The 12,007-nt window shown below is 49.9% G+C and overlaps 1 protein-coding gene across 1 annotated transcript; it reads left to right on the top strand.

Moving 5' to 3' along the window:
* The first annotated feature begins 3,983 nt into the window (after window positions 1-3,983).
* On the top strand, window positions 3,984-9,399 carry Smim38 (small integral membrane protein 38). The gene is made up of 5 exons (NM_145088.2): window positions 3,984-4,243; window positions 4,418-4,617; window positions 4,746-4,888; window positions 5,239-5,314; window positions 5,662-9,399. Exon 5 carries the CDS (start codon window positions 6,229-6,231, stop codon window positions 6,382-6,384), a length of 156 nt encoding a protein of 51 aa, NP_659556.2. The 5' UTR covers window positions 3,984-4,243; window positions 4,418-4,617; window positions 4,746-4,888; window positions 5,239-5,314; window positions 5,662-6,228; the 3' UTR covers window positions 6,385-9,399.
* Window positions 9,400-12,007: the final 2,608 nt, after the last annotated feature.

Raw genomic sequence — 12,007 nt, 5'->3', positions numbered from 1 at the left:
GTCCCTAAAACATGATTTTGTCTACATGTTAGTTGCAAATGTACCATTAGCACGTCTGGTATAGAGCGAGTTCCACACGGGGGTCACTGTCCCTTCCCACCCCGGTGACTGTAGGTTGAGAGGAGAAATACCAAGGGAGGCTGTTAGGAATTCTGACAAGAGAGGCTGAATAAATTACGCTCCTTTGCACGCCCTAATCCGGTGTTGTGATGGCTTCTGGGACATGGCTAATTTATTTGGAATTTCATTCTGCGCTGACAGCGGCCTGCAGGCTGTTTGATCACCAGGCAGAGTTACACACCGGCTTTCACTGGCTGCAAGGCTCTGCCTGCAGCGGCCTTTTCACAGGGCTGCCCCTCCTTAGGACACAGCCCCTGGCTGACCCAGCCCTCCGGCTCTCAACCTCCCCACTCATCCCGACAGTGGCGGCGGTGTTAATCTGCCTTTGTGGGGCAGGAAGAAAGATTTATTTTTGCCTGTCTGGGGGTCTCAAGCATTGAGGGGCAATCTGCTTTGAAAACCATGTCCTGTTGATTTCAGGGGCGCTTTTTTCTTCTTTCTTTCTTTCTTTCTTTCTTTCTTTCTTTCTTTCTTTCTTTCTTTCTTTCTTTTTCAAGGCAGAGTCCCATGTAGCCCAGACTGCCGATTTACTAGGTAATACAGGCTGGCCTTGAACTTCTGATTGTGCTGCTGACATTATAAGGGGTGCACTGCTACCGTGGCTGCCCCACCTCACTTCCTTGTGTGTATGTGGTATGCGTGTGCAGGCTTGCATGTTTGGACACACATATGTGCGTGTATGTTGAGCATTCTCTGTCCGTCTCCCATCTTAGTCAGTGAGGCAGGTGGGTCTTTCAGCCAAACTGAACTTGATGATAGGGGAATGGCAGGCAGACTGCACACCCACCTACACTGTGCCTCCTGCTTGTGAGGCGAGTGCCTTGGCCTCTCTGCCACATCCCTTTGGTTTTTGATATTGGGTCTTGTTTGATGCAGGCTGGCCTTGAACTTAAAACCTGCTCTTGCTTTACGGACCTGCACACGCACTACCAGGTCCAACTGTGGCTAGAGTTTGGGGGTTGTGTTCTAAGGAAAGAAGTAGGCTGGCCACACAATGACTGGGAGGGTTCCTCAGTGTCTGGGCTCCATCTTGGCCATGGTTTACAATTTCCTCTTTTGTAACCCACACAGGCTCTCTCTCTGTCTCTGTCCCTTTCCCACTCGTGCTCTCTTGCCCTCTTGCGGCTTGAGTGTCCGGTCTTTGCAAAAGTAGTGATTTTGGAGACAGGAGCTAGAAAAGATGCTTGACAAAAATAAATACAGAATTTCATAGATAAAATGAAACAACGAAGAAGTAACAGTAACATTTAGAAACAGGGTCTAAAAGATAAATTACTAAGATTAGTAAACCAAAATAAGGTACCTACTACAATATCAGAAATACAACATAAAGAAAACTAAAATCATGGAAGCAGGGCCTAGAACAGAAGATACTGGAATTTAGAGAGAAAAATGAACAACAGAGAGAAAAACTTAAAACTTGGCAACAGGGTTTACAGGAAACACTCCAACTAAAGGTACAGGAATGTCTAGGTCAAGATAAACAACAAAGAGAGGCAAATGGAGGGTGGAGACAGGAGATGGAGAAGGCTCTAGAACAAAGGATGAGTCACCTCCAAGATCAGCCTGAGCAGTTGAGAGAAAATAATGAGGACTGGAGGCAAGGTTTGGAGAAGAACCTTTTAAAATGAAAAATATCGGAATTACAATATAGAGAAACAATTAAGATGTGGAAATAGAACCTCGAACAGAGGATACAGGGACTTACGGGAACAGGATAAAGGACAAAAGAAGAGACAGCCATGGTAGAAAATGACCAAAAACCCCCAAGAGGTTCTTTAACAAGGGGTCTTATGACTAGGGAATAAGTTAGCATAGTGTTAGATCTGCTCAATCTAGGTTCAAAGCATACATTTATAATAACTGAATTGCGTGGCATTTTTAAATATGGACTTATTGGGGTTGGAAATTCCAACATCAATGGGCTGGGAAGATGGCTCAGCCATTAAGTGCTTTGGCTGTCCTTTTAGAGGATCCAGATTCGATTCCCAGCACCCACATGATGGCTCACAACCGTCTGTAACTCCAGTTTCAGGGAGAATTAATGTCCTCTTGGGCACTGTGGGCACTGAACACACATAGTTCACAGACATGCAGGCAAAACACCCATGAATATAGTTTAAAATAAATGTTAAGAAGAAATCAAAGTAGTAATTGTTACTGAGACTGGCTGGGAAGGCCCACTCTTAGCCCAGTGGCTTCTGGAGGTTACACAGTTTGGCAGAATGCAATGTGAGTTTCCTTTAACCTGCCCTGGAGACCCCAGCCCACGTGGAACCAGGGAACTTGTGAGAGCTCATGATATAGACACGGGAGGCCGGAAGTGCCAGGATATAAAGGAAGTGAGCACTGGGCTGGGGAGATAGTTTGGTCAGTTGGGAAAGAGCTGGTCGATCACACAAGTGTGAGGACCCAAGTTTTATCCTTAGAACCTGTGCAAAACAGCCAAGTGTGGTGACACATTCTTATGATCCCAGCTCTGGGGAAGTGAGACACAAGCTCAATGGCCAGTCCAGCATACTTGGTGAGCTCCGGTTCGGTGAAAGATCCTGTCTCAAAAATAAAAAAAATAAAATAAATAGGTGGATGGGGTCTGAGGTTGGCTTCTGGTCTACACACACACACTCGTGCATGCACGCACCTCACACACACACATTCGTGCATGCACGCACGCACGCGCACGCACACACACTCTCTCTCTCTCTCTCTCTCTCTCACACACACACACACACACACACACACACACACACAAAGCAATATAAACCAGTCAGAAGCAGGTGTGGGCCTTGACTATGCCCGCAGTCAGGAGTTCAAGCCCAGGGAGTCCAGTGTGACGTGATGATGTCTAGGGGGGCCTCCCCTGCAAAGCTCACCTATGGCCAGCATTGCTTGCTGCCAGGAGTCACTGTGGCTTGCCCTGGGCCAGGAAGGGACCTGTTGCCACAGATCTGCTTGCTGAAGGCTCTGAGCAGACACCCGAATGGATCCTTGGGCTCATTCCTAATGCTTTCACCGGTAGAGACAAGCCCACTTGGGGACCATGCTACTGTTGGCAGGAGCTCAAGCCCCCTTTGCTTTTCACCCCAGCCTTCTCACTGGCCTCGCTGGTGACTGCACTTTCACCTGGCAAACATCAGAGAACAGTAAGCAAGGACCTGTCCCTTGTCACTCCAATGCTTGAACACTTAGGTGTAGGATGTCACTGTGGATTCCTCAAGCCTTGAAGATAGCCAGAGTCCCCTGCCTGATCTGTCCTCTGTGACAAGGGACAAGAGCCTTCATGACTGAGCTCTGGATATCACAGCAGACACTATTGGTGTCTATGGGACTTTCATGTTGCTTTGGGCCATGTCAATAGCAGGTGTTTCAGGATGTGGTTGTCTAAAAGGATGGTAAGAAATCCAGGAAATAGGAAGGTGGAGATGGGGTAAGCCATAAAAGAAGGATTGACTTTGGGCCTCTTTCTCCCAATTTGAAGATGTTCTGTTGGCTGTATACCCTTGAGTTAGTCCGGGGGACCCAGAGCTCATCCATTGTATGGTCAAGGTTTGGTAAAGTTCTGCCTGGGGGACAGCTCCCGAAGCCCCAAAACAGAGGCTGGGAAGTCCTAGGGACCAGGAAGAGCAGTTGTGGGTGACTCAGAGAGTCCCTGTCACCAAAATGAGGAGCACCCTAGTGTCCTTCGAGCAGAGAAGCTGTGTCTGTGCTGTCTCCACCAATCTCTTGCTCCTTTCTGTGCTTCCCTCATCCTCCCTGACTTCATCCTCCCTGACTTCATCCTCCAGCACGCCCACTGACCTCCCCTCTCTCTCCTAGGAGCAGTTAGGAGGGCCACTCACTTTCTTCCCTGAAAGACACATGGCCGACTTTATGCTTGCCAACACTCAGAGGCATATGAGTGGGAAGGAAGGGTCAGGCCTCCTTGACCCCAGAGTCTCCTGTGTCTTGATGCCATGTTACCTGGGACAATATTGACTTTCCCTATCTGATGGTGTGCCTGACAAACACAGAGCTTTGTTCAAGGCCACCTTAGTTCCACCAGTGGTGGGTCCGAGCTGGTGGCCAAGCTCGGGGCAGACGCTTCAGCTTCCGAGAAAGCCTTACCGGAGATGTGAACTCTCAGGTGAGTAAGATGCTGGCTGAGGTGAGCCCTTGGCTTGCTCCCTTTCCAAGAGCATGGTGGTGTCTATGCGGGGACTCTCACCCCAGATTCCCTAGGGCTTCTTTAGTAAGTAAGCAAGGCCCTCGAGGACATTCCAGAAACCTCAGAGAAACAAATGTTTGGTGTGATTTCTAGCTGTATCTGGCTCCTAACTTCTACATCCTCCCTTACATTTGGAGCGAAAGAAAAGTAAACCCAAGAATGTTTCAAGAATGATGTCCTGAGAGTGTTGGGCTGGGTGGCCTGACAAGTCACCCCATACACTGCAAAGTGGGAGACAACCTTGGTCAGTCCCAGGGATGCACCAGCCGCAGCATGAGAGGCAGTGGACACAGGTAACTTACATACGTCCCGTACACTTTGGAAATCCACACATTGTCACTGTTCTCAAACTCTTCACCGCCCATCCTGTGGTGGGCTACCTGCCAGTCCTTTGTGTTTGCTGTTATTTGGAATCTTCTAGAAAGGCTCTGCGGGGTGAATACTCTTAATGCCACGGAGGAAAGAGTTCAGTACTAGTGAGAGGCGACCAGCGACGCTCTACAGGAGTTCTCCGTGTGGAAGATGCCCCCTTGCATCTCTCATGGCTTATTGGACTGATTCCTGGTGAGACAACTTGGGTTGGAAGTCTAGGACCTTGTTGGCCGGGCATTCTCGTTCCTCCCACAGTGCCCCTGGCTGCAGATGAGGTCCTGCTTTGTGGGACACACAGTTGGTATTAGAGGTAGGGGACAGCAAGCCAATTTTTTCTTCATCCAAGGAGACCTCAGCTGTGAGGGGCCAGAGTGGCCCACACAGGGGGACGTGGTCCTCATGTGTGTGTATGCGCACATGTATACGGCAGACGGGTGTAACTGGGCAGATGCTGTTTTTCTGGAAAATTCTGGAGGTGAGTCCCCAGAGCGGCTGCTCTAGGGGTGCTGGGCCTATTTAAGTATTCTCTCTTTGTCTTTCAGAGCAGGGGGCTCTGACCTCATTCCCAGCGAGGAGCCTGAGGTCTAAGGAAGCAAGCATCTTCCGCACCACCACTCAGTGAGTCTCCTCTGCTAATCAGCCGCCAGCCCTGTGTGGGCAGCTGGAGGGGGGCTATAGGGGTTCCTTCCCATAAACCTCCTGTGGGGCTGGAGTAGGTGGTGTTCAGCCCATCTCCAGTGGTTGCCTTCCCGGGGTTGTGAGGGGGAGATTAAATCCACTCCCTAGGTTCCAGACCCTTTTGGGGGCGGTCTGTGTTGACCACCCCCATGCTGCTACAGGTTGGGGCAGCCTCGGGGACTCTGCGCACAGCCTGTGTGCTAATTGAGCCATGTCTGGGGTCGCCTCTGGGCTCCAGCCGACTGTTCCCCCCTCTCTGTGCCTCTCTCCTCTTTTCAATCGCACAGTCTCCCTGCCGCCCTCCCTGCTGGGCCGGGCCTCCCTGCAAGCCTCGTGGCCCCCGCTCGGTGCGGGCCTGCTGCTGCTGCTACACAGCCCGCCCAGCCTCGGACCGCGCTGGCCTCCAGAAGTGATAGCTAATTGGGGAGAGAAAGGGCTCGATTGTCTGCGGCAGCCGGAAAGGCCCGGAGGAGGCGGCCGCTTCGCCCTGCAGCTGCCGCCGCCGGAGATGTTTGGGGATTACGTCAGCCTGGCGGGCAGGGGCCGCGGGGACAGCGCGGGAGGCGAGCTCCCGCAGGCCTCCCGCCGCCAGGGCCTCTGGACAATGCTGCCATTGTCGGTGCACGGAGTGCTTAGCTCCCCATGAATGGTACACGGGCCTCTTGACCAAGGAGGCCGCCTATAGCCCCAACTGTCCCCTCACAGGCGGGGAGGCCCAGTGCAGTGGGAAGGGCTGGCTGCGGGCTGCACGGATCTGTCCCTCAGAAGGGGCCACCGGCAGGCAGGCAGGGCTGAGATCAGGCCTCAGCGAGGCTGCTGCTGCTGTACCCTGTGTGGTAGACTCCCTCCTCAGCATGGCCTCCTGGCTGGGGGACACTCCCGGCCCTGACCCACTCATGGTGCTCCTGGTTGTCATCCTCCTGGTACGCTTCATTCTGTGGTCCTGCCTGGGGACCTATATGGACTACAGGCTGGCCCGGCCTCAGCCTGGCAAACCCAAAGAAGAGTAAGCCAAGGGGCACAGAGGAGACCCAACCCTGGAAGTTTTGCACTATGGCTCTACCATCCTTCTGTGGGTGGGCAGGAGGTAGTGAGTGCCACAGACACCTTCCTGTTACTCTCCTTTGCCATGGTCTGTCTCCACACCTGCCCCCAAGAGACCTCTAGTTTGGGCTAACCTCCCTAGCCCTTCACCAGCCAGGCAGGCACATGATCCTTACGTCCTATCCAGCGTGCTGAAACCAGAGAGCAGTAGAAGAGACAGAGGTTCAGGGAGTCCCAGAACCTGCCCATATTAGTTAGGACCATCCCCATAGGAGGGTGTTTGCCTACACAGGCTGTCAAAGAAACCACTGTTACCAGGTTCCAGAACCCCATGATTGTGTGTCCCCTAGGAAATGCCTGACTCTCCCCAATCTCTAATTCTTTGTAAGAGGCTGAAGTTGTGTGGTGAAGCCACAAGGACAGCTGTGACCATTGCTCCCAAGGCCAGTGCTTTCATGGATCTCCAATGTCCTAACCAGTCACTGGATGCAGACAGCTGCCTCAGTTTCCCCGAGAAGACCTTAGGGAAGGGTCTCAAGATGGTCTCATGAGATGGGGTTTGAGCCCAGCTCTTTGGCCTGGAGACCACTCTTTGCCTATCGGAACCTTGGTTTCCCACCTTGGTTCTCATGAGAGGAACCTATGGGGTTGGTGATGTGACTTTCGAGACGCTGTGTTCTTTTTGAAGACTCACCTGGCCCACCCAGGTGGCGTTGGACGGAAGGAGAGAGTTCAGAGCTCACACACGTGTGCATATGTGCATCCCCTGTGCATGAGGGATCCAACGCTGTTGAGAAGACAGCTGGAGATGGGGTTCTGCCAACCTTATGTGACTCCCCGGTACCGTGGCCATGGTCAATAGACCCTGTTTTTTCCTTTGAACCAAATTGTGTAGCAAGATGTCTGTGGGCATTCGAGGCTACAGTGTGTAAGTTCTGAGATTTGGCATGGACTTGCTTCTACTTTGCCCTCTGTGGCACATGGTTTAGGGCTTCATGGCCTGCAAGAAGGCTGCGACCACTTCAGAGACTTTACGTGGCCTCCATGGACAGAGACGGGACAATAGAGATGGAAAGCGATCCTTAAGGAACCCCAAGTTTGCATCTCATGATCCAGAATTATGTCATAGTGTCTTAGCCTCATGACTGTCGTTGCGATAAATACTGTGGGCTCAGCTCATAGTTCCACATCAGTCCATGAAGGCTGAGAAGCCTCTGGCAGGAGCGTGAGGCGTCCACTCCCAATATGCCTGGAGCTGGAGGAGGACGAACAGCATATGTCCCTCCTGAACTCTGCCACTGGCCTGGGCCACTCTTTTCTGTTATGGCCTTTGGGGACTGGTTTGGGTACTTTGGTGTCTCTGTGGCCCCTGGGCACTGGCTTTATCTTTATGAGAACCTTAGGATGGTAGATATGTCAAACTTTGGCATCTTCCTGGCTTGCCTTGGTTCCTTGGAGGGGTCTTCAAAAAAATGTCTCAGTCATTTGGGTGTGGTGGCACATACTTGCTATCCCAGCACTTGGGAGGGAAAAGCAGGAAGATCAGAACTTTAAGGTCATCCCCAGCTACTTAGTGAGTTCAGGCTGTAGCATGAAATAACAAAAGTGCACCATCTCATGCTATGACTGGCTACCCTCTGGCCCTGGTGCTCTCACTGCCTCCAGGGCCTCCAAGCATCCATGGCAGGTCACGGCCTAGCCAGCTTCACGGTTCCAAATTCCAGTGGCTGGCTGGGCTGCCCCACCATGGTACCTTTCTCTGGAACTCAGTTGAGTGGCTGTGTGAAGGAAAACACCACACAAACTTAGTTTAGAATCAACAGGTAACTCAATCGCTGGGCACAGCAGCTAACATCCTAATTTTGTAAGCTATTCTAAATGTAACTCCAATCCTGGCAGATCTAAACTGGGGCCTCTTAGCTACATTTTGCCTTTGTGGGCTTGGGATACATGAGACCTTGTTTCAAATCAATCAATCAATCAATCAATCAATCAATCAAACAAACAAACAAACAAATAAACAAAACCAGAACCTCCACTCCTAACAAAAGTCCGAGCACCAAAGTTTCCAGATGAGGCAGATATGCCTTTGTCTGAGACCTTTGTGAGGATGCCCCTGTGCTCATGGCTGGCAGGCCTTGACACAGACACACCGAAGGAGGCAAATGGTAGAGAATGGCAGCTGGTCTGTGAGGGGATTTTGTTACTGGATGTATAGTATTTTTCTGAATCCCCATGTTGGAATTTTCATCCCTAGTGCGCTCAGCACCTGAAAGTGGAGGCAGTGAATGAGATGTGAAGCTAAATGAGGTCACATGACCTGGTCCCTAACCCTGAGATCACATGGCGTAGTCCCTAACCCCCGAGAGACTGGTGTCCTCAGAGATAAAAGAGCCTAGCATACAGCCTGTGTGTGTCCAGAGGGCAAGCACTTGAGGAGGCAGGGACAATATGCTGTCTGCAGGCCAAGGAGAGAGGCCTCAGGAGAATTTAGCCTGGGACACTTCCACCTGGGACTTCTGGCCATCAGCATGTGAGGTAAGCCTCCCATTTCAGGACTTCCACCTTGAACTTCTGGCCTCCAGCATGTAGTGTAAGCCTCCCATCTGAGGTGCTCTGAATTGATTAACACATAAACCAATGGACGGAGTCATCAGTATGACAAGGGATCACCGAGTGCTCCCAGCCCAGGAATCTCCACGACTGTGATGTGGGCTCAGCATAGCGCTGGCCTACAGGTGGATTGGGTCTGGGAGTCAGAGGCAGGGCAGAAAGTTCTGGAAACAGAGAGCAGCCTGAACATGTTCATGTAGCTACAGACCACTAAAAATTGTGGCCAGAGCAAATTTTGATACATAGTATATGTGACCTCAAAGGCTGGCTGCCTTAGACTCTGTCATAGCACATCAGAAATGTCTTCATGTGTGTTCTGCAGAAAAATGGTGGCAATTTGGACACATTGAAATAAAATGTAAAAGTCCATTTTCTGCTTCTTTTAGTGAGTTTCCATGAGATTACTAGAAAAATTAACAGGAATGCACAATTTAAGTATTTGTTTCCAGTGGATGGTTGTTTGGAGAATTATCTATGGCAGCCGCCATCGTTTCTGTTTTGAATGAGTTTCTTGTGGGGGAAGAAGAAGAAGAAGAAGAAGAAGAAGAAGAAGAAGAAGAAGAAGAAGAAGAAGAAGAAGAAGAAGAAGAAGAAGAAGAAGAAGAAGAAGAAGAAGAAAGAAGAAGAAAGAAGAAAGAAGAAGAAAGAAGAAAGAAGAAAAGAAAGAAAAGGAAGAAGAGGAGAGGGGAGGAGAGGAGAGGAAAGGAGAGGAGGAGGGGATAAAAATCAAGTCAGGCACTGCTGACTGGGGTCATACCATTAAGACAGCCTGCTGGAGTTTCCTATGGTGAGTCCCAGCACAGGCGCTGTCCCCTCAGGTGAGACTTCAAGTAAAAGGACAAACAGCAACAGATAGAAGATGAGGCCATTGTCTTAGGGTTCTATTGTGAAGAGACACCATGACCAAGGCGACTCTTATAAAGGCAAACATTTAGTTAAGGCTGGCTTACAGTCTCATAGGTTCTGTCCTTTGTCATCATGGTGGGCAGCATGCAGGCAGACATGGTGCTGGAGAGTAGCTGAGAGTCCTACATCTTGATCCACGGGCAGCAAAAGGAGACTTTGTACCATACTTGGGCATATGCCCATAGCTTGAGCATATGAGACCTCAAAGCCTTCCCCTACAATGACATACTTCATCCAACAAGGTCACACCTCCTTACAGGGCCATTCCCCATTGGCCAAGCATTCAAGCACACGAGTGGGACCATACCTATTCAAATAATCAAGGTCATCACATTACATCATCCAGCAGAAATTGAGAAGTTGAGGCATCGGCTGAAGTTCATGATGGAGCTTTCTCCCAGCAGCTGAACTTCTGGCCTCTCCTTCCCACTGCAGGGTTTTTATATTGTAGGATATGGACCAGTAACCTGTTGGGAATGGCCACCTTCCAGCTGTTCTCAAGGGCACAGAATCTTTACTTTGGGTTCTTTGGTGTTTGTGTCCCTCCCTGTCACAGAGTTAGTGGGGGGCAGTCATCCCCAGACCGCGGAGGGCACTCTGAGACAAACATGGGTCTGAAATGAGGGAACTTTTCAGTGAGTTCAAACAACATATGGCGACTTACTAATATCTTGTACACTACAGACCATCATAGTGTGGGGACAGTGGTAGGAGCCGGTGCACAGTATGTCACAGGAACACAGAGAGGAGGCTCTCGGGTGACACATCAGAACACACAAGAGGGAGTCAATGCAGTTTGTGAAGGGGAAGTCATAGCCTTCCGAGCTTATGCTCACATACAAGAAAGAATGAAGAAGCAGGGTCATGGTACCTGGTTGTAACACTAGCACCAAGAGGCACAGGCAGTAGAATTAATATGAGTTTGAGGCCAGCCTGATTTAAATAGTGAGTTCCAACCAGGGCTACATCGTAAGACCCTGCCTCAAAAATAAAAATAAATAATACATCAAAAAATGGTTGAGCTGGATATAGGAACATATTCCCTTAATCCTAGCACTCAAGACAACAAGGCAAGCCATTCTCTGTGAGTTCAAGGCCAGCCTAATCTTAGAGGGACCATGTCTTTAAAAAAAAGATTGAATCAACAATCACACCCAAATACCAGAAGTTTGGCTGCAAGCACCCTTATCCTGAGTCACCGCTCTAACCCGGAATTGCTGGCTTTTTAAAGGAGAAAAATAAAGAAGAAAACATGACTGCAAAGCACACCAGCAAAACTGCTGGGGTCACAGAAAAGGGTGGGACAATCCTTTAACTCATGGCTGCCGCAAAATATGACAAAAGTGACTTAAGGAAAGAAGGGAGGGAGGAGGAAAGGAAGGAAGAACAGAGGAAGGAAGGGAGGAAAGAAGGAAGGGAGGGAGGGAGGAAGGAAAGAAGGAAGGAAGAATTGAAGAAGGAAGGAAAGGAGGGAAGGAGAAAGGGGGGAGAAAGGAAGGAAGGAAAGAAGGGAGGGAGGGATGGGGAAGAAAGGAAAGCAAGACAGAGAAAGGAAGGAAGGAAGGAAGGAAAGGAGGGATGGAGGGAGGGAAGGAGGGAGGAAGAACAGAGAAAGGGAGGAAGGAAAGAAGGGAGGAAGATAAAAAGGAAGGATTAATTGTTTCCTAGTTTGAGGGTATATCCTACCAGGGTGGGGAAGGTGTGACAGCTGCTCACATCATGTCTGAAGAGAGGAATGTGAAGCCAGCCTGAATGTTGGCACTAGACAGAGGCAAGTAGATCTCTGTGAGTTCAAAGCCAGACTGGTCATCATATCCAGTTCCAGGACAGCCATGGCTATATAGGGAAACCCAGTCTTGAAAAAATAAAAATAGAGCCCACTATTCTGCCTGTGGGATGGCACTTGCCACATTCCCACATCAATTAACCTAATCTAGACAATGCCTCACAGACACGGCCAGAGGTTTGGTTCCATGGTGATTCTGGGTTCTGTCAAGTTTATAATCCAGATTAATTAATATGACCCTACTCCTTGTCTGCTTGATACCCAGATGCATTGCTTTAAACCGT

Source organism: Rattus norvegicus, chromosome 1 (genome assembly GCF_036323735.1).
Source record: "Rattus norvegicus strain BN/NHsdMcwi chromosome 1, GRCr8, whole genome shotgun sequence".
NCBI lineage: Eukaryota > Metazoa > Chordata > Mammalia > Rodentia > Muridae > Rattus > Rattus norvegicus.
The sequence above is the reverse complement of the archived record's forward strand: the minus strand, read 5'-3'. Positions and strand labels throughout refer to the sequence as shown.